This window comes from Aquarana catesbeiana, linkage group LG01, assembly GCF_042186555.1.
Source record: "Aquarana catesbeiana isolate 2022-GZ linkage group LG01, ASM4218655v1, whole genome shotgun sequence".
Lineage (NCBI taxonomy): Eukaryota > Metazoa > Chordata > Amphibia > Anura > Ranidae > Aquarana > Aquarana catesbeiana.
In genome coordinates this window covers 975,387,617-975,415,464 of record NC_133324.1, presented here as the reverse complement: position 1 = coordinate 975,415,464, position 27,848 = coordinate 975,387,617, and the positions used below count along the sequence as shown (strand labels likewise).

Sequence of the window (27,848 nt, the reverse complement as noted above, 5' to 3'; positions counted from 1 at the left end):
CACCTGTCAAATCAGGACATGCGGCTGTGTTTGTACAGCTGCTCTGCCCCCATAGAGTACGCCAAAGTTCACATCTATGCATGCCGGAAATGTGCTCATAATCATGTGCTTTCCCAACATGCACAGAAAAATGCTACTATTTTAAGGCTCGCAGAAGTGCGATTAATTGTTAATGGCAACCCTACGTATCTGCAAACTAGGGCATTTTTTTCTTGCGCCAAACCACATGGTACACAGCACCGTACCGTTCGGTGCAACCAATTTTTGGAAAAGAGTCAGGAACTTTATTTCCATGTTTCTCACTCCTAGGGCTTCCCTTTGAAATAAACTGGCTACCCTACATGTAAACAACACCCGGAGATACGCCTGCTCTTTGTCTCACCTGTATGTGTAAACCAACCCTAATGCCGTGTACACACGAGCGGACTTTACGACGGACTTTCTGAATGAATGGACTTGCCTACACACAGTCCACCAAAGTCCGTCGAATTCGTACGTGATGACATACGACCGGACTAAAACAAGGAAGTTCATAGCCAGTAGCCAATAGCTGCCCTATCGTGGCTTTTTGTCCGTCGAACTAGCATACAGACGAGCGGACTTTTCGACCGGACTCGATTTCAACGGATTGATTTAAAACATGTTTCAAATCTAAGTCCGTCCAACTTTTGAGAAAACAAAGTCCGCTGGAGCCCACACACATCAAATTGTCTGACCAAATCCAGTCCGCCGTAAAGTCCGCTAGTGTGTACGCGGCATTACAGGTGGCTCCAGCCGCATGAACAAACCACTGATTCATGTGGTCAGAGTATCTGTGAGAATGACCCCTTAATGGGCACCTTAATTCTTATTCATGGACCTAGAACACCTGCTACTTCGCTTTCGATTTGCTTATTTTTGTTTGTTTTCTGACAGTATATTTCAACCTGTAGATGTTTATTGTACCCATCTTTTCTGCATCTTTTACATGTATTCTTTAATTACATCTTGAATTTACTTGAATCTGCCATCAATGGCCTACAACTGTACTGTTATCCTATTGTTCAAAACTTCAATAAAAAACACGGAGACAGAGAATGAGCCCTGAAATACTCACCTTCTCTCCAGTGATGTCCCAGAGATCCCAGCTGGTCACTGATATCTTGAAACCAGCAACTTGTGGGTATCAATCCCTGGACAATCTCATTCACCGGGCTGAGATGACATCACCCCCTTGCATGTGTGAGTTAAGTCATTTCAGCATTGGTGAAATTGCACACAGAGCCGCAAGTGCAGGCAGACAGGTAGGTAAGAAACTTTAATGTGGAAGCCATCAGCAGGAGGGGGGTGGGCACACAGGGGTATCAAAACTGAAGGAAGGGGGAGGGGTCAGAAAGTAAAAGCGGTGATCAAGAGTGCAAGGAAGGGGGGTGCAGATGGCACAATTATTTAAACTGATCCCCCTGTGGCTCTCCCTGCAGCAGCTGGCAGGAGGAAGAGGAGGAGAAGCCAGCAGCACTGTGGGGTAAGGGGGCACACAGGGAGATCAGAGCTGTGAGAAGGGTGCAGATGGCACAATTATTGAAACTGATCCCCCTGTGGCTCTCCCTGCAGCAGCTGGCAGAAGGAAGAGGAGGAGAAGCCAGCAGCACTGTGGGGTAAGGGGGCACACAGGGAGATGGGAGCTGTGAGAAGGGGGCAGATGGCACAATTACTGAAACTGATCCTCCTGTGGCTCAATCTGCAGCAGCTGAAAGCTGGCAGGAAGGTGAGGAGGAGAAACCAAGTGCAGGGGGGCCAAATGTGGCATGTAAGGGGGTGAGGAGTCCTTAAAGGGGAAGTTGGGTGGAACTCCGCTTGAATGTATTTTTTTGCACTGACATACACTTTAAAGCAGCATAAAATCCAAAAGCAAACATTATATTGCAGCTTACCAATTATTAGATGTGATTCTTGCACTAGTTATCTTTTTAGGGCTTTCTTTATTTACACCTTGTGGTCTGGTCAGTAAGTCTGTTTTTTTTTTTAACAGAACAATTTGTCCAGCAGATGTAGCAGTTCGAGGGTTGAGGCAAATCATTTAGCAGAGACGGGGGGCTTACAATGGTCAGTTTTTATTTATGTATGTAAAACCTTTATCCCAAAAGGGGGGGAAAAAAAAGGGGGGAAAAAAAGGGGGAAAAAAATTCTTATAACGTAATAGCTGGAGTTTGGCTTCAATTTGTTAGCGTATGTAAATCTGACAATGCTGCTGTCCAAATGTGCCCCTTCATCCAGAGTGTAGACACACTAAAAACCCAAATCCAGGGCAGAGAAATAAAATGCCTGTAAAAGCAGCTTTTTTTTTTTTTTTGCTGCAGTGTGCAAGAGCCCTGATAGAGGCGTGTTACTGGCCAGATCACCAGGTCAAAACATAGGAGGAAAAAGCCAAAAAAAAAAAACACAAATACAGCCACAACATCTAATGATTGGTAAGCAGCAATATACTGTATTATATCTTTTATATTATATCTTTGGTTTTGGGTTTATTACCATTTTAAAAAGGGAGGGGAGGTACAAATAAGACCCTGGAAACTTGATTGGAAGTATGTTATGTGACAGAGATTGCAATCATTTTATCTTAGTTCTGTTCAGTAACAATTGTGTACAACTGATGAAAAACAAAAAGGGGTAAATCATTATCTTTCACATGTGCCTAGGCAGGATGGACTGAAAATAAATAAATAAATAAACCTGCCTTAATTTACCATACATTCAATAAAAAAAAAATAGTTCTGGGTAGACATTGGCGCAAAGAGCAAGGATTTTCAGTCTTCATCCACAAATCCTTCTGTACCCCACCCCATCCCCCAACCAACACAATTTTTACAGTTTTAGAAATACGAATAATTTCCAGAATAATAAAGTTTTTTTTTTTGGAAAACAAAATGGAATTACCGTATATACTTGAGTATAAGCCGAGTTTTTCAACCAACTTTGGGGCCCCGTATCTCGGGGCCACTTTGGTGCGCAAACCCAGTGGAACTAGCACTACAGCATATGCAAAGCTGGGGTTCCTAGCACCTAGTGGCCCCGAGATACGGGGCCCCAAAGTCGGTTCGGAAAATGTCATTCTCTGCTGCAGAAAAGTGCTTGACATTTTCCGAACTAAATTCCATCCGATTCAAACCCTGTATCTCGGGGCCCCAAAGTCGGTCAACTGCAGCTAGGGGGCATCTAGGAACCCTTAACTACCGAGTTTGAAGTTCGAGGGACCTATGGCTACAAATGGGCACAGTGATGCTGCAAATGGGCATTGTTGACCCTCTTTTCCACTTACAGTAGCTGCGCATTTCTCACCCTCGTCTTATACTCTAATCAATACGTTTTCCCAGTTTTTTGTGGTAAAATTAGGTGCCTCGGCTTATATTCAGGTCGGCTTATACTCGAGTATATACGGTACTGTGTATTCTACTGATTGTGGTCTGTTACTGACATCACTTTCCCCGCGCCAATAATGGAACAATCCAGCCAGCAGCAATGTAGCCATTGATTTGGTTCTTACTTGATCAAAGATTCCGCCTGGTCCAATGAGTCTCGTCCTCGCAAAGCAATTTATTTCTAGAGTGTAGCGAAGGTGTGGAGATATCAGCTAGGAAATAAAAAACATTAGTTTAAGAAATTACATTTTCTGTAGGTTAGACAGTTAAAATATCATTGTAGGTTACCTTATTATTGCTTTCTATCAATTTATAGCTGAACTTTAACCACCATGAGAAATCTACCTACAGTATTTCACAAAAGTGAGTACACCCCCCACATTTTTGTAAATATTTTCTTCTATCTTTTCATGTGACAACACTGAAGAAATGACACTTCGCTACAATGTAAAGTAGTGAGTGTACAGCTTGTATAACAGTGTAAATTTGCTGTCCTCTCAAAATAACACACAGCCAATAATGTCTAAACCACTGGCAACAAAAGTGAGTACACCCCTAAGTGAAAATGTCCAAATTGGGCCCAAAATGTCAATATTTTGTGTGGCCACCTTTATTTTCCAGCACTGCCTTAACCCTCTTGGGCATGGAGGTCACCAGAGCTTCACAGGTTGCCACTGGAGTCCTCTTCCACACTTCCATGACGACATCATGGAGCTGGTGGATGTTGGAGACCTTGCACTCCTCCACCTTCTGTTTGAGGATGTCCCACAGATGACCAATAGGGTTTAAGTCTGGTGACATGCTTGGCCAGTCCATCACCTTTACCCTCAGCTTCTTTAGCAAGGCAGTGGTGGTCTTGGAGGTGTGTTTGGGGTCATTATGTTGGAATACTGCTCTGCGGCCCAGTCTCCGAAGGGAGGGGATCATGCTCTGCTTCAGTATGTCACAGTTAGGGATGAGCCGAACACCCCCCGGTTCGGTTCGCACCAGAACCTGCGAACGGACCGAAAGTTCGCACGAACGTTAGAACCCCATTGACGTCTATGGGACTCGAACGTTCAAAATCAAAAGTGCTCATTTTAAAGGCTAATTTGCATGGTATTGTCCTAAAAAGGGTTTGGGGACCCGGGTCCTACCCCAGGGGACATGTATCAATGCAAAAAAAACTTTTAAAAACGGCCGTTTTTTCGGGAGCAGTGATTTTAATGATGCTTAAAGTAAAAAAAAAAAAGTGAAATATTCCTTTAAATATCGTACCTGGGGGGTGTCTATAGTATGCCTGTAAAGTGACGCGTGTTTCCCGTGTTTAGAACAGTCCCTGCACCAAATGTCATTTTTAAAAGGAAAAAATCTCATTTAAAACTGCTTGCGGGTTTAATGTAATGTCGGGTCATGGCAATATGGATGAAAATCGGTGAGACAAACGGCATGGGTACCCCCCAGTCCATTACCAGGCCCTTTGGGTCTTGTATGGATATTAATGGGAACCCCGCACCCAAATTAAAATAAGGAAAGGTGTGGGGCCACCAGGCCCTATATACTCTGAACAGCAGTATACAGGCGGTGCAAACAAGACAGGGACTGTAGGTTTGTTGTTAAGTAGAATCTGTTTGTAATTTTGAACGGGTACATTTTTAACGTGTTTAGCTCCAGCCAAAAAATCTTTAAGCTTTTTGGAAAACATAGGGAAGGGTTATCACCCCTGTGACATTTGTTTTGCTGTCTTTCCTCCTCTTCAGAAGATTTCACCTCACTTTTTGTCCCAATGAAAAATGTTTTTTGAAAATTTGGGTTTTTTTGTGGAACAAGGATTGGAAAGCATCAGTGGAAAGGAGAAATTTTTTTCCCATATTAACTCTTACAGGAGAGAATTTCCCTTCCTAGGGGTAGATTTCATCTCACTTCCTGTTGTCTCCTTCCGTTTGCAAGTAGGAGTCGTTTGTAAGTTAGATGTTTGAAAGTAGGGTCCTGCCCTATATACTCAGCAGAAATTTGGGCCTTAGGTGTTGCTGTGGCCACAACACTGTAAGCCCTCACAGGGCCCTGCTGTGAAATATTAGATCAAGAATTGTAATTACATGCCCCTGTTGAACAGGAGCTGAAAAATTAGGCCTTAGGCACTGGTGCCACAACACTGCAACGCCTCACAGACACTCTAGTTAGAACGCAGGAACGAGCCCTGCTGCAAAGTATTGCATCAAAAATTGTAATTACACGCCCCTGTTAGACAGGGGCAGAAAAATTGGGCCTTAGGCACTGGTGCTGGTGCCACAACACTGCAACCCCTCACAGACACTCTAGTTGGAACGCAGAAACGAGCCCTGCTGCAAAGTATTGCATCAAAAATTGTAATTACACGCCCCTGTTAGACAGGGGCAGAAAAATTGGGCCTTAGGCACTGGTGCCACAACACTGCAACCCCTCACAGACACTCTAGTTGGAACGCAGGAACGAGCCCTGCTGCAAAGTATTACATCAAAAATTGTAATTACACGCCCCTGTTAAACAGGGGCTGAAAAATTGTGCCTTAGGCACTGGTGGTGGCGCCCAGAACCAAAAATGTTCTTACACGCTATCAGCGTGATGATTGAGGAGGAAGAGGATAATTACTCAGGGATAGTCACTCAGCATCAGCATAGGCAGTCTTTGAAGGGATCTGAGATTTAAAAAAAAATTATTCGGTTACATCAGCATCAGGTGCTTGGTAGCTGGTGGTGATCCAAGACTGATTCATTTTTATGAAGGTCAGTCGATTGACCGAGTCGGTGGACAGATGCACCCTGTGATCGGTTACCACGCCTCCAGCAGCACTGAATGTGCGTTCCGAAAGAACGCTGGATGCAGGACAGGCCAGTAGCTCAATTGCATACTGTGCAAGCTCTGGCCAATGATCCATCCTCAAGACCCAGTAACCCAGAGGATTTTCGGTGGGAAAGGTGTCCAAGTCTGATCTTGCCCCTAGGTATTCCTGCACCATGTAAAACAGACGCTGGCGATGGTTGCTGGAACCGATCATACCTTGGGGCTGCGGACCAAAAAATTGTCTGAACGCATCGGTCAGACGGCCACCTTCTCCACCACTCCTTCTTTGACTGACCGAAGCCTCAGCAACACGTTGTCCAGAAACAGGCGTTTGTAACCTCCCAGTCTCTGGGAACGCGTTGCACAGACCTTTCTGCAAGGCCTCCCGAAGATGTTTCATCCTCTGCTCCCTCTGCGATGGCAAGATAAGGTCCGCAACCTTACCCTTGTAATGTGGATCAAGGAGGGTTGCCAGCCAGTATTTGTCCTTCTCCTTGATACCACGAATATGAGGATCCTTACGCAGGCTTTGCAGGATCAGGGAGGCCATGCAGCGTAGGTTTGCTGAGGCATTCGGTCCGGAGTCCTCTGGGTCACTAAGGACGACAACGTCCGCAGCCACCTCCTCCCAGCCACGTACAAGTCCATGTGTTTCTTGGGACTGATCCCTTAAAGACTGCTGCTGATGCTGAGTGCCAGGCTCCACCTCCATACTGACACAATCTTCCTCCTCCTCCTCCTCGTCCTCTTCCTGTGTGATCGGCGGGCACGCAGTAACACTGTCTGGATAAAGGGGGCCTTGAGAGCTAAGGAAGTCCTTCTCTTCCTGCCTCTGTTCTGCCTCAAGTGCCCTGTCCATTATCCCACGCAGCGTGTGCTCCAACAGGTGGACAAGGGGGACAGTGTCACTGATGCATGCACTGTCACTGCTCACCATCCTCGTGGCCTCTTCGAATGGTGACAGGACAGTGCATGCATCCCTGATCATGGCCCACTGGTGTGGGGAAAAAAAACCAAGCTCCCCTGACCCTGTCCTGGTGCCATAGTCGCACAGGTACTCATTGATGGCCCTCTGCTGCGTGTGCAGCCGCTGCAGCATGGCCAACGTTGAGTTCCACCTGGTGGGCATGTCACAGATTAGGCGGTTCTTGGGCAGGTTAAACTCCTTTTGGAGGTCCGTCAGCCGAGCACTGGCATTATATGACCGGCGGAAATGCACACAGACTTTCCTAGCCTGCCTCAGGACATCCTGTAAGCCCGGGTACCTGCCCAAGAACCGCTGCACCACCAAGTTAAGGACGTGAGCCAAACAGGGCACATGGGTCATTTGTCCCTGTCGGAGGGCAGAGAGGAGGTTGGTGCCATTGTCGCAAACCACCATTCCTGCCTTAAGTTGACGTGGCGTCAACCACCTCTGAACCTGCCCCTGCAGAGCTGACAGAACCTCTGCCCCAGTGTGGCTCCTGTCCCCCAAGCACACCAGCTCAAGCACCGCATGGCATCTTTTGGCCTGCGTACTTGCGTAGCCCCTTGAACGACTACGGAGCACCGCTGGTTCCGAGGAAGAGGCCATGGAGGAAGAAGAAGAGGAGGGGGTGGAGGAGAGGAGGTGTGTCACAATCATTAGCATTTTGGAGGCGTGGTGGCGGAACAACCTCCAACACTACTGCACCTTGTCCTGCATCCTTCCCAGCTGCCAGCAGAGTTACCCAATGCGCCGTGAAACTTAGGTAACGTCCCTGTCCATGCCTGCTGGACCATGAGTCAGCAGTAATATGCACCTTACCGCTGACCGCCCTGTCCAGCGAGGCATGGACATTGCCTTCCACATGCCGGTAGAGAGCCGGAATCGCCTTCCGTGAGAAAAAGTGGCGTTTGGGTACCTGCCACTGAGGAACCGCACATTCCACAAACTCACGGAAGGGGGCAGAGTCTACCAACTGAAAAGGCAGCAGTTGAAGTGCTAGCAATTTTGCCAAGCTAGCATTCAACCGCTGGGCATGTGGATGGCTGGGAGCAAACTTCTTTCGGCGGTGCAGCAGCTGGGGCAGGGAAATTTGCCTGGTACAATCTGACGTCGGTGTACCAAAAGCAGATTGCCCACAAGTACTTGGCTGTGACACACCTAATTCTACACCTTCATTCCTCTCACTGCAGGTCTCAGAGAGGACTGGAGGTCTAGTGGGGTTGGAAATCTCAGCTGATGAGGAGCAAGGAGAGATCCTCTTTGTTCTTTGGTGTGGGTCTTTTAGATACGCTTGCCAACGAACTGCATGGCAGGTCAACATATGTCTGGTCAAGCATGTGGTACCCAAGCGGGAGATGTTTTGGCCACGCGAGATACGCTTGAGACATATGTTGCAAATAGCAGCGGTGCGATCTGATGCACTCGTCTCAAAAAAGGCCCACACCAAAGAACTTTTTGAATAACGCGCAGAGACTGCAGCGCCCTGCACATGTGGAGCTTTGGGGTGTGATGCAGTCAATGTGCTGCCCTTAGGCTGGCCCCTGGAGGGCATCCTGCCTCGTTGGTGATGTGCCGCCTCCTCCTCCTCCTCCTCCTCCTCCTCTCTCCTATCAGGCACCCACGTTGAGTCAGTGACCTCATCATCCCCTCCCTCCTCATCACTGGAGCAAACCTGGCAGTATGCTGCAGCAGGGGGAGCATGACTGCCAGATTGCTGTCCTTCTTGGGCACCCCCTCTGTCCGTGCTCATGTTACTGCCTTCATCGAGCTCAGTATCATCATCAGAGCCTTCCAAACGCTGGGCATCCTCCTGGAGCATGTACCCAACACTGTGGTCAAACAGTTCGAGGGACTCCTCAGGAGGACATGGTGGAGCTAGGGAAGGAGTCACTGATGACATTGAGCCGAGGGAAGAGGCCGCTGCTTTGCCAGACAAAGCACCCTGGGCATGGGTGAGAGAGGATGAGGAGGATGAGGACGGCTTGGTCATCCACTCTTCCGCATGTTGCGGCTCAACACGGCCAGCTGCCGAAAAAAAGGCCAAGCGTGTCCTATGGCCACGTGCTGATGAGGATGCACCGTCTCCACGACCAGCACTAGACACAGAGCCTGCTTGCCCTCTCTTATTGGCTTGTGACTGTCTGCCTCTCCTTCTTGGCCTTCCAGACATACTAATGGCCTGTAGCTGCACTAAGCTGGGATATCTCTATCTATCTATCTATCTATCTATCTATCTATCTATCTATCTATCTATCTATCTATCTATCTATCTATCTATATATATACTGATACTGCAGCTAGCAAAATCAACTGCTTGCCTGTAGTATGAGAACACCACCAACCTTCTACAGGTAGCTTTAGCTGAACACTGTGAGGTGGACGCACCCCACTAACTTGTAGGTTTAGCTGAACACTGTGAGCAGGACGCACTGCACTAACTGTAAATAGTCTAGCTGCCTGACCGTGGTACTAATAGGATCAAAAGAACACCAGTAATTTTCTTCAGGTAGCTTTATATACTGTAACCAGACAAGCCTGCCTGTCAGTAGGAAGATAACAGGAACGGATCTAGCTGAACACTGTGAGCAGGACGCACTGCACTAAATGTAAATAGTCTAGAAGATAACAGGAACGGATCTAGCTGAACACTGTGAGCAGGACGCACTGTACTAAATGTAAATAGTCTAGCTGCCTGACCGTGGTACTAATAGGATCAAAAGAACACCAGTAATTTTCTTTAGGTAGCTGTTAATACTGTAACAAGACAAGCCTGCCTGTCAGTAGGAAGATAACAGGAACGGATCTAGCTGAACACTGAGCAGGACGCACTGTACTAAATGTAAATAGTCTAGCTGCCTGACCGTGGTACTAATAGGATCAAAAGAACACCAGTAATTTTCTTTAGGTAGCTGTTAATACTGTAACAAGACAAGCCTGCCTGTCAGTAGGAAGATAACAGGAACGGATCTAGCTGAACACTGTGAGCAGGACGCACTGCACTAAATGTAAATAGTCTAGAAGATAACAGGAACGGATCTAGCTAAACTGAATACAGTGTATATATATATATATATATATATATATATATATATATATATATATATATATGCGCAACACCTGGGATGCATATATATACACAATACACTGTAAGTGCAGCTAACTGACTGACTGTTCTGCCTAATCTATCTAACTCAAATCAAATGACACTGTCTCTCTGTCTATCTCTTTCAACGCCGGAACACACACTACACAGGGCCGCCGTGCAGGCGGCCTTATATAGTGTGGGGCGTGTACTAAATCCCCTGAGCCATAATTGGCCAAAGCCTCCTTGGCTTTGGCCAATTACGGCTCTCTGTTCAGGCGGCACTGTGATTGGCCAAGCATGCGGGTCATAGTGCATGCTTGGCCAATCATCAGCAAGCAATGCACTGCGATGCCGCAGTGAATTATGGGCCGTGACGCGCCACACGAATTTGGCGCGAACGGCCCATATCGTTCGCAATTCGGCGAACAGCCGATGTTCGAGTCGAACATGGGTTCGACTCGAACACGAAGCTCATCCCTAGTCACAGTACATGTTGGAATTCATGGTTCCCTCAATGAACTGTAGCTCCCCAGAGCCGGCAGCACTCATGCAGCCACAGACCATGACACTGCCACCACCATGCTTGACTGTAGGCAAGACACACTTGTCTTTGTACTCCTAACCTTGTTGCCGCCACACACGCTTGACACCATCTGAACCAAATAAGCTTATCTTGGGCTCATCAGACCAAAGGACATGGTTCCAGTAATCTATGTCCTTAGTCTGCTTGTCTTCGGCAAACTACAGTATTTGTGGGCTTTCTTGTGCATCATCTTCAGAAGAGGCTTCCTTCTGGGATGACAGCCATGCAGACCAATTTGATGCAGTGTGGGGCATATGGTCTGAGAACTGACAGGCTCTGCATATGATGCTGAGCATGTGCACTCAACTTCTTTGCTCGACCATGGCAAGGTCTGTTCTGAGTGGAACCTGTCCTGTTAAACCACTGTGTGGTCTTGGCCACCATGCTGCAACTCAAGTTTCAGGGTCTTGCCAATCTTCTTATAGCTTAGGCCATCTTTATGTAGAGCAACAATTCTTTTTTTAAGATCCTCAGAGAGTTCTTTGCCATGAGGTGCCATGTTGAACTTCCAGTGACCAGTATGAGAGAGTGAGAGCGATAACACCAAATTTAACACACCTGCTCCCCATTCACACCTGAGACCTTGTCACACTAACGAGTCACATGACGCAGGACAATTTTATGGTTCAGATGGTAGACGCACCAACTAGAAATAAAACATAGACAAAAGGTCATACCAAACACGAATATCGACTGGCCCCTTACACATTAATTGAAAAATGTACCACCCCGCTGATAGAGCTTTCCCATAAAAGGCAAATCAACCTGTTAATACACACAAACTCTATCACGGACTGTAGAGCATTCCTTAAAAGGAATTTCAATTTTAGTGCCGAATGAACTTACCCAAGGACACCTGTGGGGCACACATCCCCCTATTACATGGTTAATTAAGTTTATTTTCCTATAGCACAGCTGGGAATAATGCGAAATGAAAAAACTGTATACTTTAACATTCCCATGTTTACTGTTTACTGTTTATTGTAACACAATTGCTGTAAAGATTTCATGATACTCAATAAAATTCTTTGAAACAAAAAAAAAAAAAAAAAGAAATAAAACATTACTGGATCTACTGATTACCTACAATACAGACCTGATCACAGATGTGGAAATACGGGGCAATTTAGGTAACAGCGATCACAGGTCAATTAGTTTCAGTATAAATCACACAAATAGGAAACATAAAGGGAATACAAAGACACTGAATATCAAAAGAGCCAACTTCCCTAAACTACAAACCTTGCTAAAAGGCATAAATTGGGATAAAATATTAGGAACAAAGAATACGGAGGAGAGATGGGTTTGCTTTAAGAGTATATTAAATAAGGGCATTAGCCAATGTAACCCATTGGGTAATAAATTTAAAAGGGCGAACAAAAGTCCTGGTTGGCTTAATGTAAAAATGCATATAAAAAGCAAAGAAGGCCTTCAAAAAATACAGGGTTGAGGGATCATCCTCAGCATTCAGACTTTATAAAGAATGCAACAAGAAATGTAAGGGTGCAAATAGGACGGCTAAGATAGAACATGAAAGACACATAGCGGAGGAGAGCAAAAAAAATCCCAAGAAATTCTTTAAGTATGTAAACAGTAAAAAGGGAGGACAGACCATATTGGCCCCATAAAGAATGAGGAAGGACATCTGGTTACAAAGGATGGTAAGATGGCGAAGGTATTGAATTTATTCTTCTCCTCAGTCTTCACGAGTGAATCGGGGGGCTTCAGTAACCAACACTGCAGTGTTTATCCTCATGACACAACACAGGAAGCACCTGCATGCTTAACAGAGGACAGAATTAAAATTAGACTTGAGAAACTTAACATTAATAAATCACCGGGACCAGATGGCTTGCATCCGAGGGTACTTAGGGAACTCAGTCAGGTGATTGCCAGACCGTTGTTCCTAATTTTTACAGACAGTCTATTGACTGGAATGGTACCAGCTGATTGGAGAAAAGCCAATGTAGCACCAATATTTAAAAAGGGCCCAAAAAACATCCCTGGGAATTACAGACCAGTTAGCCTAACATCAATAGTATGTAAACTCTTGAAGGGGATGATAAGGGACTATATACAAGATTTTAGTAATGAGAACGGTATCATTAGCAGTAATCAGCATGGATTCATGAAGAATCGTTCTTGCCAAACCAATCTACTAACCTTTTTTTATGAGGAGGTGAGTTGCCATCTAGATAAAGGAAGGCCCGTAGACGTGGTGTATCTGGATTTTGCAAAAGCATTTGACACAGTTCCCCATAAACGTTTACTGTACAAAATAAGGTCCGTTGGCATGGACCATAGGGTGAGTACATGGATTGAAAACTGGCTACGAGGGGGAGTTCAGAGGGTGGTGATAAATGGGGAGTACTCAGGGGTGGGTAGTGGGATCCCCCAGGGTTCTGTGCTGGGACCAATCCTATTTAATTTGTTCATAAACGACCTGGAGGATGGGATAAACAGTTCAATCTCTGTATTTGCAGACGATACTAAGCTAAGCAGGGCAAAACCTTCTCCGCAGGATGTGAAAACCTTGTAAAATAATGCATTTGGGTGGCAAAAATATGAATGCAATCTATACACTGGGGGGAGAACCTCTGGGGGAATCTAGGATGGAAAAGGACCTGGGGGTCCTAGTAGATGATAGGCTCAGCAATGGCATGCAATGCCAAGCTGCTGTTAACAAAGCAAACAGAATATTGGCATTAAAAGGGGGATCAACTCCAGAGATCAAATGATTAATCTCCGACTCTACAAGACTCTGGTCCGGCCGCACCTAGAGTATGCTGTCCAGTTCTGGGCACCAGTCCTCAGGAAGGATGTACTGGAAATGGAGCGAGTACAAAGAAGGGCAACAAAGCTAATAAAGGGTCTGGAGGATCTTAGTTATGAGGAAAGGTTGCGAGCACTGAACTTATTCTCTCTGGAGAAGAGACGCTTGAGAGGGGATATGATTTCAATATACAAATACCGTACTGGTGACCCCACAATAGGAATAAAACTTTTTCGCAGAATAGAGTTTAACAAGACTCGTGGCCACTCATTAAAATTAGAAGAAAAGAGGTTTAACCTTAAACTACGTAGAGGGTTCTTTACTGTAAGAGCGGCAAGGATGTGGAATTCCCTTCCACAGGCGGTGGTCTCAGCGGGGAGCATCGATAGTTTCAAGAAACTATTAGATAAGCACCTAAATGAACGCAACATACAGGGATATACAATGTAATACTGACACATAATCACACATAGGTTGGACTTGATGGACTTGTGTCTTTTTTCAACCTCGCCTACTATGTAACTATGACACCGGGGAGGGAAAATGGCTAATTGGGCCCAATTTTGACATTTTCACTTAGGGGTGTACTCACTTTTGTTGCCAGTGGTTTAGACATTAATGGCTGTGTGTTTGAGGGGACAGCAAAATTTACACAGTTATACAAGCTGTACACTCACTACTTTACATTGTAGCAAAGTGTCACTTCTTCAGTGTTGTCACATGAAAAGATAGAATAAAATATTTACAAAAATGTGAGGGGTGTACTCACTTTTGTGAGATAACCTGGTTTCACTAGCATTAGGTATAAATTCCCAGTCATTATTTTTTTATTTTTTTAATTAAAGATTTTTTCAATGACAGGTTAAGAAAACACGCACAAACATAAAACAAATAAAAAAATCAAAAAGTGAGCAAAATAGCGTATTGGTTCAGTACAAACTATTTGGCAACCTCCAGCCTTATGTCCTCCTATTAGGTTCACAAGTTTGCATATGTGAAAAGCGACATTTATTACTACAACTAATCCTGTCGATACCAGGTCTCAAGATATTCCCTATTAATATTGCTCATATCTGCTATTAATTTTTACAACCTGTAAAGGCTGTCTCTAGTAATTTATAACAGATATAGTATTATATCACTCTAGTCTGAACAGTGATCTGCCGTACCAAACAGGCAAACAGTAAACATGCTTATACCATCTGTGACGGACCCCCCCTACTCAAGAAGAGTATGTCCACCATATAATGTACAAGGAAAAGGCGCAAAAAAACTGGAAAATATCTAGCAACATCACAATAAGCAGCAAACAATTTTAGAAACTACAATTTTAAAAGATACATGTGCAATGTAAAAAGGAAAAATCAACATGAATAGTCCATTAAAAGTCCATGTAACAAATCTATGTAAAAAGGGATAAGTGTATAGTCCACAAGCAGGGCTGCCTTCCAGGGAACTGAAACCAAGCTCCAGAATCTATAGAAAAAACACAAGGAAGGGAGGCGCCTCTGGGTGTAGCATAAAAGGCCGTTTTTAATTTTTAAAAGCAATGTACAAACAACTCACATTTTAGTAGTGTAAACAAAGCATTTAGGAAGCCAGAGGAATGATCCATCATGGGGCAGTTCATCCAGTGAGTCACAGTGGTGCTGGCAGGTCTGCGTGTAGCTCCTGGTATACCTCTAATGCCGGCCGCGGTGATGATGAAAATCCAGGTGAGGCTTGGAACACAGATGGAGGGCAAGCGCACAGGCTGTGACGTCAAAGGGCCGCGACGCGTTTCTTGAGCGTACGGGCTACGATATTCTGGTAGCCGCGCTCCTTCATCAAGCTATAGATAGATAGTGAGACTGGCTTATGTAGAAGGAAGGGAGGGGCGGGGGAGGAAGAAAGGAGGGGGGAGGAGGGGCCGGAGTGAACATGTTAAGGAACAAATGTGATTTCATCTAAAAACAATGGACAATAGATCAGGACTGAAATGTTATTTTACAGAAATCTCTTTGAAGGTATTATAACGGGAAGAAGGCTATAGTTTGGGATATCTATATAAATATGGTCAGCAAAAATAAAAATAATAGTGATGATGATAATAATAAAATAAAAATAGGAGATAAATAATGATGATAATAAACAATCATTATTTAAAAACATATTAAAATGAACAGTCATTATTTAGAAAAGGGGGGGTGAGCATTCTTAATTTGGAAAGGCAAGTATTTGTTTAAATGTTTTTTTGGAGAATATTTATTGGGTTAGGGCGATCGTGGCGATCGCAATGCTCTCATTTATACCCCCAGGCGAGAGTACATCTAAGGTGTAAATCCAATAGGTCTCACGGGCGCAGAGTTTCTTGAATCTTTCTGCGGCCGAGAGGGATTTGGGAATCTGTTCAATGACCCAAACTTTAAGGCCCACCGTGGAGCTCTGGTGGGCCATAGCAAAATGCCTTGGGACACTATGGGGGTCAGTGCCCCCTTCGATTAGTCTTCTGTGCTCGCCGAATCTTTGTCTAAGGGTCCCAATTGTTCGGCCTACATAGATTAGGCCACAAGGACAAGTTAGGCCATAAATGACAAAGTCCGACGAGCAGTTGAAGAATTCCTTAAGATCATAGGTCTTGCCCTTGGTGGTAAAGAACTTCTGTCCATGTTGGACAAACCTGCAAGTTTTACATAACGCCTTACGGCATTGGTACATGCCCACCAGGGGGATCAGGGTGGGTCCTGGTTGTGTGACTGGGGTGGATTTTAGTTTGCTTGGTGCAATCTTAGTTTTTAGATTCGGAGCCCTACGGTAGATAACTTTTGGGCGAACAGGGAGAGAGGTTTTTAGGTGGGGATCTTGACATAAGATCCCCCAATGTTTTTCCAAAATTCTTTCCATGTGTTTATATTTATGATGAAAAGTAGTGATAAACCTGCTAGAACAGTCATGTGGGGGTTGATTGGTTTTAGGAGGCTTCCCATGCAAATAATGGTTGTAGGCCTCCTCAACTAGGGTTTCTGGATACTTCTTTTCAAGGAATTTTCTTTTTAAAGTTTTGCTGCGTTCGGCATAATCACAATCTTTGCTACAATTCTGCCGAAGGCGGCAAAACTGTCCTTTTGGGATGTTCGTGATCCATTTTGGAAGGTGGCAGCTCTCGAAGTGTAGAAAGGAATTCCCCGCTGTAGGCTTGATGTAAATTTCTGGTAATGATATTGGCACCTTCATGTCCTAATTCAAGATCCAAGAAGGCTATTGTGGTGGGATCTGTGGCTGACGTAAAGGACCACCATATAAGCTTCCCTTGTCCGGTACCAGCACGATCCAAGATCCCTTAGCCCACCCAATCACTTGTCGAGGCATCAGTGTAGGGTGGTAAGAAGCATAAGACTGTTTATTCAAACACAGGTACAAAGATATATACACTCAGGGGACAACCCCCCCTTCTTTGCATAATGACACAGGGCGGAGTAAACTTTACCTTCTCCAGCAACATGACACAAAGGTGTATTCAACTTTCCCACAGTAGACCGTCTTCAGGAGGGGCTGCTGGAGAAATCCCCCCTCCCCCTCTAGCATCTAATCCACATACACATATGCATCCCATAATACTTTGCTCCCAAGTCAGACAGAAACAGTAGAACAATGGGATACAGGCACTTAACACATAACCACCCCCACCCCACCTCAAACTATCTAGCAATGGTCTGAGATGAAAGGTGGAATTTATCTTCATATATTTCTTCAGGGATATGGTTCAGAAATATTACTGTCCCAAGTGAAAGAGTCCCTTCATTCTTTCAACACAAACCACACATATAGAACCCAAAATAACAGGGGTAAAAGGAAATGCTGAGTCCGGTGTGGTTGTACGGTGAGTCTGGTTAGTGCAGACCCGACTGGGGTTCTCGGTCACCCTATGCCCCTAATAGACACAGGGTAACTTACACATAAGAGGGGCCGGGGGAGCTGGACAAGGAGTTTCCCGATCCTCTCTAAAGTAAGCTGGGTTCCACAAGCCCCGCCCAAAGTGACTCCCATCACACCGTCTAATATCACTTCCCAGATTATCATTTGCACTCTGAAGAAATGTCTTCAGAGGCATTCCAAAGCCACACTATGCCCCAAAATGCAACCTATCAACACTGTAGTGTTCTATGGGATACTAAGGAGAAGGGGGCCAAACCAGGTGTGGGGGGTCCAGGGTACATCCCCTTTAATGCAATCATTTTACGCGCTATGAATCGCAACCTATTAATAGGCACTGTAGCTTCAGGTGAAAATATTTCTTCATCTAAATAACCCAACAAACATACCTTGGGATCCAATTCTATACGGGTTTGATGGGCACAATTAATGGTGTCTACCGGACTTCGCCAGTACCTAAACAATTTGGGGCATTTCCACAACATATGCAGTAAATCTGCGGGAGATCTGGAGCACCTCAGACATTCAGGTTTATCTCGTCTACCCCACTGGTACAACTTAAGTGGAGTCATATATGCTCTATGAATTATGAACAGTTGGGTTAAGCATTGCTGAGGTGATACAGATACCGAAGGAACTTGTTTCAAAATATTAAGCCATATATCATCTGATAGAATTCCTATATCCTTTTTCCTCATCCATTTCTACCTGGACAATCAACCACCCTCTGGTATTGTTCAATCAGATAACTATATATATTGAGGAAATAAGGCCCTTCTTAAGTCTATAAGTGGCATAGTCTGTACCTTTGGCTTAATATCATTGAACTGGGCCTGTAGGGCGTGTCGCAGTTATAAATATTGGAAGAATCTGCATGAGGGCAGTGAATAACCGCTTGCCGACCGCCGCACACAGATATACGTGGGCAGAATAGCACAGGCAGGCAAATGGGCATAATGGTACATCCCTTTAAATTTGCCGCCTATCGAGCGGCGCGCCCGCCACACAAGCGTGCCCGCGGGTCCTGGGAACTCAATGTTCGCAGATTGAGGTGTGGAGAGGTAGAACGGGGAGATACCCATGTAAACAAGGCATTTCCCTGTTCTGCCTTGTGACATGACAGAACTACTGCTCCCTGTCATGGGGAACAGTGATCTCTGTCATGTCCTAGGTAGCCCACCCCCCCCAGTTAGAATCACTCCCTAGGACACACTTAACCCCTTGATCACCCCCTAGCCTTAACCCCTTCCCTGCCAGTGTCATTTACACAGTAATCAGTGCATTTTTATAGCACTGATCGCTGTATAAATGACAATGGTCCCAAAATAGTGTCAAAAGTGTCCGATGTGTCCACCATAATGTCGCAATCATGATAAAAATTGCAGATCACCGCCATTAATAAAAAAAAATAATAATAATAAAAATGCCATAAAACTATCCCCTATTTTGTAGACACTATAAATTTTGCGCAAACCAATCAATATACGCTTATTGCGATTTGTTTTTTACCAAAAATATGTAGAAGAATACATATCGGCCTAAACTGAGGAAAAATGTGTTTTTTTTTTTATATATTTTTGGGGGGTATTTATTATAGCAAAAAGTAAAAAATATTGCTTTTTTTTTCAAAATTGTCGTTCTTTTTTTGTTTATAGCGCAAAAAATAAAAACCGCAGAGGTGATCAAATACCACCAAAAGAAAGCTCTATTTGTGGGAAAAAAAGGACGTCAATGTTGTTTGGGTATAGTGTCGCACGACCGTGCAATTGTCAGCTAAAGCGACGCAGTGCCGAGTCGCAAAAAATGCTCTGGTCAGGAAGGGGGGGGGGGGCAAAATCTTCTGGGGCTGAAGTGGTTAAGTCGTCTGTAGATCTTGGAATGTTCTTTAGACATTTTGAGTATACAACTGAGCAATATAATGAATTCCCAGTGCATGCCAAGACTCAAACCCCCTCTAATTTACACAATTTCTCATAATTTGCATTTCCCCTTAGTGGAGAATATATTGATATATTCTTGTATTGCTATGAGTACTAGGTTGGGACTTTGGGATGCATATGCAAAAGACACAAATTCTAGTTGGTCTATTAAATGGTAGCGGGAAGACCTATCCAAAAGTAAGGACTGAACAGGGTCTGGGCAATTTTTTCACCCTGCAACCTGCTGGAGTTGCTAAAAAAATATAATTTTGCAGTAAGGCACTGCCAGCCCCCCCCCCCATCTTTAGGCAGCTTTAGTGTTAAAAGCTTAATTCTGGGGTTCTGGCCTCTCCATAATAAAATACAGAATATAGAATCTATTTTTTTTGCAGTCAGTGTAGTGTATATAACGAAGTGCAGAGTATATAGTGCAGTCAGTGTAGTGTATAAAATGCAGTGCAGAGTATATAGTGAAGTCAGTATAGTGTATATAACGAAGTGGAGAGTATATAGTGCAGTCAGTGTAGTGTATATAACGAAGTGGAGAGTATATAGTGCAGTCAGTGTAGTGTATATAACCCAGTGCAGAGTATATAGTGCAATCAGTGTAGTGTATATAACGAAGTGCAGAGTATATAGTGCAGTCAGTATGGTGTATATAACCCAGTGCAGAGTATATAGTGCAGTCAGTGTAGTGTATATAATGCAGTGCAGAGTATATAATACAGTGTATTGAAGTGGTTAGGGGAACCCTATGACAGGATTAAGAAAAAAAGGATTGATTTAATCCTGGGCACAGATTTAGTGCTCCCATTAATATTGGATATGCAATACTTACCAAGGGGCATTTCAGACCACCTCCCAATATTATTAACGCCAATTAAGATTAAAACATGTTCTTAAACTTAATTATCGTGTAAATGCCTTTTAGATATGGGTATTATTGCAGGGTGACTCTATTCATTGTTCTTTTTTTCTACATAATGCCCAGTCTGCTACTTCCCAGGTGGTGTGGGACGCCATGAAGGCTTTCTTGGGACGGCTATTGATACAAGCTATCAGAGCTTTTAAAAAAATCTAGTGTGGAGTGGAAGACCCTTCTCGCAGCGAAGGTTGACAAAAAACTCCAATATATTCAAAATACCACGCCTTCAAACCCTTCTGTATGGAAAGATATACAATTATTATATAAAAGGACGGATTTGGATAAAAATCACCGTGGACACATTTTTCACCCGGTGTTGATATTTGAGGTGGGAGAATAAACTGGGCATATGTTGGCAATGATTGCTAACTCCCAGACTCATACCAATTTTGTCTCTTCTACCCTGCAGTAATGTCTCTCATAATCAAGATGACATCTTATATTCTTTAGCACTTTTTACAGGGATTTATATCAGAGTAAGTTCACATATCAGTTGAACTTGAAGACTTTCTGGCTCCCTTGAAAATTCTCTCCCTTTCTAGTAATGATCGTAAGTGTCTTATTGCCCCCCTTTATGTTAGAGGAGCTAACCAAAGCAGTCTTGGATCCCCCCTGATGCTAAGGCCCCAGGTATTGACGGCTTGCTGTCAGAAATATACAAGACATATGGAGATATACTATTGCCGGAACTGTTAAAAGTACTTAATCAGGCATTTACTTTTTTTTTTTATTCCCAGACTCTATGAATGATGCTAGTATTATAGTACTACTCAAACCAGGTAAAGACCATCTATCGCCGGAGTCTTATCATCTGATTTAATTAATAAATTCAGATGTTAAGATCCTGGCAAGGGTCCTAGCTACCAGATTGAGCAATGTTGTTCAAAAGCTAATACAGCCTGACCAGTCTAGCTTCATCCCAGGTAGGTACAGCCATGGGTGTCCAAAGAACTTTTTTCGGGGGGGGGGGGATCATTTTAAGGTCACCCATGCTCCGCAATGTCATTATCATATTATCACAGTCAGGGACTGCAGACATAGTACAGGAGACGGTCAGAGACTGCAGACATGGCACAGGAGATGGTCTGAGACTAAATAGAGGACTATTTGCATTAAAACTTGACTCCTATACTGGATAGGTTAAAGACTAAGAGCCAGTTGTGAACCTCCTTTCTCCTCTTCCCCACCACTGTACCCCCCCTACTCTTCTGCCCCACCTCTGTACCCCCTGCTCTTCTGCTACACCTCTGTAACACCCTGCACATCTGTCCCACTAATGCACCTCCCTTTCACATCGGTCCCAACACTGAACCCCCCCTGCTTATCTTTTCCAACACTGTAACCCCCTGCTCATCTGCCCTATCACTGTACTGTGCTCTTCTGTTTCACAACTGAACCCCCTTCTCATCTCTCCCACCACTGTACCTCCTGCACTTCTGCCAAACCACTGTACCCCCTGAACATCTGCCCCACCGCTGAACCCCCTTCTCATCACTCCCACCAGCATAACCCCCTTTCTCATCTGCCCAACCACTGTACCTCCTGCACATCTGTCTCACCTCTGTACCCCCTGCTCTTCTGCTCCACCTCTGTAACCCCCTGTTCATCTGTCCCACCAATGTACCTCCTTTCTCCTCTGCCCTGCCACTGTACCCCCCTGCACTAATGCCCCACCTCTTTACCCCCTGCTCATCTGTACCACCACTATAACCCCCTTCTCATCTGGCCCATCTTAGAAACCCCCCCACCCCCCCTGCTTCTCTGTCCTATCACTATAACCCCCTTCTCATCTGCCCCATCACTGTAACCCACTTGCTCTTCTGTCCCACCGCTGAACCCCCTTCTCATCTCTTCCACCACTGTACCGTCCTGCATATCTGCCCCACCATCATACCCTCCTGCTCATCTGCCCCACCGCTGTACCCTCTCCTCATCTATAATATGCGCGATATGCAGAGTGGTGCAAGGAAGCAGATATGAGACACATCTACCTGCCCTGGCACACTCATCCCCGCTAATGCACCTTTTGCATCCAGCCCACGTGCTTGTATGTGATGTATGGGATGTATGTGATGTATGGGATGTACTGTATGGGATGTATGTGATGTCACATACAAGCATCAATGGATGCGCAATGATGAGCTCAGGTCAGGGGCATTTTCTGAAAGCAGTGGGCCTGTATGCAAGATCGAGCCCCTGCAGCTGAGAAAAAGTGTGGTGCCGAGCGTCGCAGCGAAATTGGGTGTGATTTTCATCGAATACTGGTTGTGGCTTAAAGTGACACAGAGTGCAGGTGTTCAGTAGTAAGTGACACAGAGTGCAGGGGTCAGGTGTAAGTGACGCAGATTTCAGAGGTTGGGAGTAGGTGATGTAGAGGTTAGGTGGTGGTAGATGATGCTGAGCTGAGGGGTCAGTAGTAAGTGACACGTACACACAATATATTATATATATATATATATATATATATATATATATATATATATATATATATATATATATATATATATATTTTTTTTTTTTTTTTTTTTTTTTTTCCCAACAAAGTTCCCAGAAGCTCAACAGTAATTCCACAAACTGTCACCTGATTGGGGTTTTCTCAATCACAGTGAAATCCCTACTTTCTGAGATTGGTAGTGGCAACCGAGCGAGTCCTCTTCCTCCAGATGGTGGGCAGGGCTAGCACTCTGATTGGCTTTCGCAGTGGCCAATAACAGTCCTCCCCCTCCTGGAAACAGTGGCCGCCCTGCTAGCAGAACTGCACCCAATATCTTCCCCATCAAAAGATCTGACGATCGCAGCTACAACAAAGTTAGATAACCAAACAATGTTTCCCATTGTTTACAATGTGGGGGGGTACAGTGCCTCCCCCCAGTGCAGGTGCGGTGTGGGGAATAGTGAGATTGGAAGGCATTCGTGTCTCACTGACACTTCCCTGCACTGCACTGCTGTTGTGGGAGGGAGTCCGGTGCCGGCAAAAGAGGCTTTGCGTGCCGCTTCCAGCACTAGTCCCGGGGGTGGCCTACCCCTGCTCTATACTATTAGATAAGAACCAGCTTTTACCAGTGGCCCTTACGGGGGTAGTACTACATGTAGGTTTCACCCTATTTAGGGTTGCTCAGTATAGGCCTCAAGAGGGGATGTGCTTTATAATAATTATTGTTTCTGCAGCATATTACTTCTAATTGTTGCAGTATATTTTTCCTACTGTTTAACCATTGCATTATATTTCTCTTATTGTTAACTAGACATGTGTTAGTTTTCGTTTCATTTGTTTATTTATTTTTTTTCGTTTTTCGGGTCATTCGTTATGATTGCAATTCGTAAATTCATACATTCGTACAATCGAACATTCGTACATTCGCACATTCATAAATTAGAAAATTCATATATTCATAAATTCGTACATTTGTAAATTAGAAAATTCGGAATTTGAAAATCCAAAAACCAGAAAATTTGAAAATCTGAAATAGTAACTAACTATTAAATTATAGGTATTGTAATTTCCTTTCAAATTTGGCTGTTAGTGAACGTAACGAATACAAATTTATCCGAAGTTACGAATTATCCGAAATAACGAATGCTGCATCTAAACAAATGGAACGGAACAAAATTAATAATAAAACGTTTGTATTAGTTTTATTTTTATTTATTATTAATTCATTACGTTCCATCCGTTTGGATACGGCATTCGTTATTTCGGATAATTCGTAACTTTGGATAAATTTGTATGTGTTACGTTCATTAACAGCCAAATTTGAAAGGAAATTACAATACCTATAATTTAATAGTTAAGTTATTAGTTAATTATTATTTCAGATTTCCGAATGTGCGAATGTGCGAATGTAAGAATGTACAAATTTACAAATTTTCGAATATTCGAATTTACAGATATTCAGAAAAATTTGTTAAACAGGTTTTCGTTAGCTCGGACATTTCCAAATTAACGAAATTGTCAAAATTTGTTAAAAAACTGAATTTGGAACTAAACGAGTTGCACATGTCTAGTTATTATTAGTTAATTATTATTTCAGATTTCCGAATTTACAAAATTACAAATTTACAAATTCACTAATTTACTAATGTACAAATTTATGAATTTACGAATGTACGAATGTACGCATTTACGAATGTATGAATGTACGAATGTATTAATTTACGAATGTATGAATGTACCAATTTATGAATGCACAAATTTACGAATGTACGCATTTACGAATGTACGCATTTACAAATGTACAAATTTACAAATGCACGAATTTACGAACGTACAAATGTACGAATGTACCAATGTACAAATTTTCAAATATTTATATATATATTTATATTCTTTTGTTTCCCTGTAGCAATATACCATTTGCTATTACATAACAAGTTGCCATTCCTGGTGTCTATTCACGTTGAGCCTTTGGGGTGTATACTGTATACAGTTACCTGCAATAAACATTCCCTGCCCACCCGGATGTGTCCGAGCGTGTGGTGCTGTTCACAGAGTTGTGGACAGAGAAACAGGGGACCAAATGGATTCAGCGGCTCCTTCAGGGGTTCAGCGCTACAATTACTGTAGTATCACTTTAAACCCCAACATTGACCTTAAACTTTAGCTAAACGTGGTGATGAATATACTGTATATTTGTAATCACGGGAAATATTGCTATTGAGGTGGTGGTATTGTAAAAAAAAAAAAAATATATGCCCCTAAACAAATCTGTTTTACCTATACACAATGCCAAAAATTATTGGAACCTATAAACCTTTACCAAAATGTCTGCACCCATTTAGATGATCTGCCTCATTCCATTTTAACAGAAATGGCTCGTTTGCTGGCAATTCTTCTAGGGAACAGCAAAATATTCAGTCATTCTCCATATAATGAATAATTTCAGCCTCTTTACTCACCTTATACACTGGGTGCCCCATTGGAAGTTGCCTGGAAGTTGCAATGGAGAAGACCTCGGCTAGGAGATGTGTACGAAGAAGGTGACTGTCAACTTGATGTAACTGAAAGTCAGCACTACGCACCCAGATCTTGGCCAATACCCAATCATATTCCGAGTCACTGGGCAGGAAGATGGGAACATTTTTTCCAGGGGTCTGAGATAACTGGAATACAAAAAATAAAAGATCATGGGATTTATTTATTGGCCATGGCATTTAACCAAAAGTATTGTATTTTACTGTTTTGATCTTGTTTTATTTACCATTATATTGCAGTGAATGACTTTTATAATGGTCCAGGCATTACAAACTCCGAAAACTTGTTTTCTTTAACAAAGTTCGTTCATGCTGCTTTTCCTTAAGGGCTTGCAAAGCATGCTAGTGTAATTGAATGCACAGTCTGGCCAGGGAAGAAGGGGAGTATGGAACTAAAAAAACTTGAGGAGAGGGGGGAAGCTTGGAACATAGTAACTTGGGTAAAAGATGGATAATCCATGAGTCTGGAGCAGAGCAGACTGAGAAAAAGAGCAGCCCAGAACAGAACAGCCTTGGTTAAGGGTGGGGGGAGTGGAAGAGAGCAGTCTGGGAAAAGGGGAGCCTAGAACACATCATCAGCCTTGGTAAAGCAGGGTAAGGGAACAGAGCACCCTTGGGAATGGAGGACTCCAGAACAGAGTTATCCGACAACACAGCTCAGAAACCCCTACACAGATTTAGATGTGGACAAATGCTATGTGCACAGGATCCCCAGGTAGATTTAACAAGATGTATTTTCTTCTGGTGATAGATCTTCTTTAAGCTAGTGGCCTGTACATCCAGAACAAAAAAGAATCCTCTCCATTATTCACACCATCATTCTTCTGTCAATGCTAAATGGCTGGACTCAGTAACCCTGTAAAGCAAAATAGGAAAAGGACTTGACTCCAAAATGAATAGCAAATACAGTACTGCACACAATGGATGTGAGCCACACTGATAGGAATCCACCTTAACGTTTTGGCTCAGTCTCCCACCCATCAGGCACACGCCTCTAATGCGTTTCACCTGCTAAATTGCTCTATGATTAAGCCCTTAGCTTGAAATGCATTTGAGGGGTGTGCCTGATGGGTGGGAGACTGAGATGAAGCCTTATGGTGGATTTGTGTCAGTGTGGCTCAGATTGGCGATATGCAGTATTTGCTATTCATTTTGGAGTCTGGACATTCTCCCTCAGCAAACCTGCACCTTTCAGGAGTGCTGTATGGTTTTTCACACAGTAGCATTCAAGCGGTGCTTCTTTTTTTCCTGCTTTTTAAAGGTAGAGGACTTGGGTGCATGTCTGATGCTCTTCCAATAGTGTCCTTATCACTATTCCAAAAGTTCACTCAACTATTTATGATGCACTGAGCTTATCACACCCCACTACATCTCTAACTGTATTCATGAAGACCAAATCCTGACTGTACAAGGTGTGGTCAGGCTCCAGAGTACCTCCTACATTTATGCTGTGGGGTGTTGGAGGATTAAAAATAATTTTTCATATCATATTTAATCCTGATCCATGTGGATAGACACTGTTAATAATCTACCTCGAGAAATAAAGATTTATAGATGAGGAGGTTTTCCTCTTAAATTTGCAAAATTGTGTGAGGTAACTGACTTGATATTCCCGATCTTGCCCCTATGCCACTGATAACCCACAGATAGCTCAGTTAATAGCTGGGAGCCAGGGAACCTGCTAAACATAACACTACAATGTTTGAAGTGTCTTCAACCCAGATGCTTAGTTGAAACCCCCTCTTGTTGTTTATTAATCATATTCTAGCTGTGTGGTGAGGTTGGGGTCTCTTCACCATTTCCTCTATACCAGTTGATATTACTGAAATTGAGATGAATATATACCGTATATACCGACCAGAATATAAGCCGAGGCACCTAATTCTACCACAAAAAACTGGGAAAACGTATTGACCCGAGTATAAGCCTAGGGCGAGAAATGCGCAGCTACTGTAAGTGGAAAAGAGGGTCAACAATGCCCATTTGCAGCCTCACTGTGCCAATTTGCAGCCATAGGTCCCCTGAACGTTAAACTCGGTAGTTAAGGGTTCCTAGGTGCCCCCCTAGCTGCTGCCAAAAATTGGGGTCTCTGGACCCAAAGGGTCCTGAAATGACATTGCTGCAGATGGACACAGTTGACCGACTTTGGGGCCCCCGTATCTCGAAAATGTCAAGCACTTTTCTGCAGCAGAGAATGACATTTTCCGAACCGATTTTGGGGCCCCGTATCTTGGGGCCCCAAAGTTGGTTTGGCAAATGTCATTCTCTGCTGCAGAAAAGTGCTCGACTCGAGTATAAGCCGAGGGGGGCATTTTCAGCACAAAAAAAAATGTGCTGAAAAACTCGGCTTATACTCGAGTATATACGGTGCTTCATATTGTCTCTTTCTTCTGACTGTCTTCAACTCTGTATGCCATTTCTGTGCTGTGGTTGGGGTGCGGCTACTGTGTCCCTTCCTGCTACCCTGCACATGGAAGTACAACTCACATCAATCACACACCTTTTAATGGAGA

General features: G+C 43.8%; 1 protein-coding gene across 1 annotated transcript in view; it reads right to left on the bottom strand.

Moving 5' to 3' along the window:
* The window catches only part of LOC141128895 (polyunsaturated fatty acid lipoxygenase ALOX15B-like), a 144,341-nt gene that overhangs the window by 37,430 nt on the left and 79,063 nt on the right, over window positions 1–27,848 (bottom strand). The window contains exons 16-17 of the mRNA XM_073616527.1: window positions 25,261–25,464; window positions 3,524–3,610 (exon numbers count right to left, since the gene is read on the bottom strand). Coding sequence (XP_073472628.1) covers window positions 3,524–3,610; window positions 25,261–25,464 — 291 coding nt within the window. The remainder of the gene's footprint in view (window positions 1–3,523; window positions 3,611–25,260; window positions 25,465–27,848) is intronic.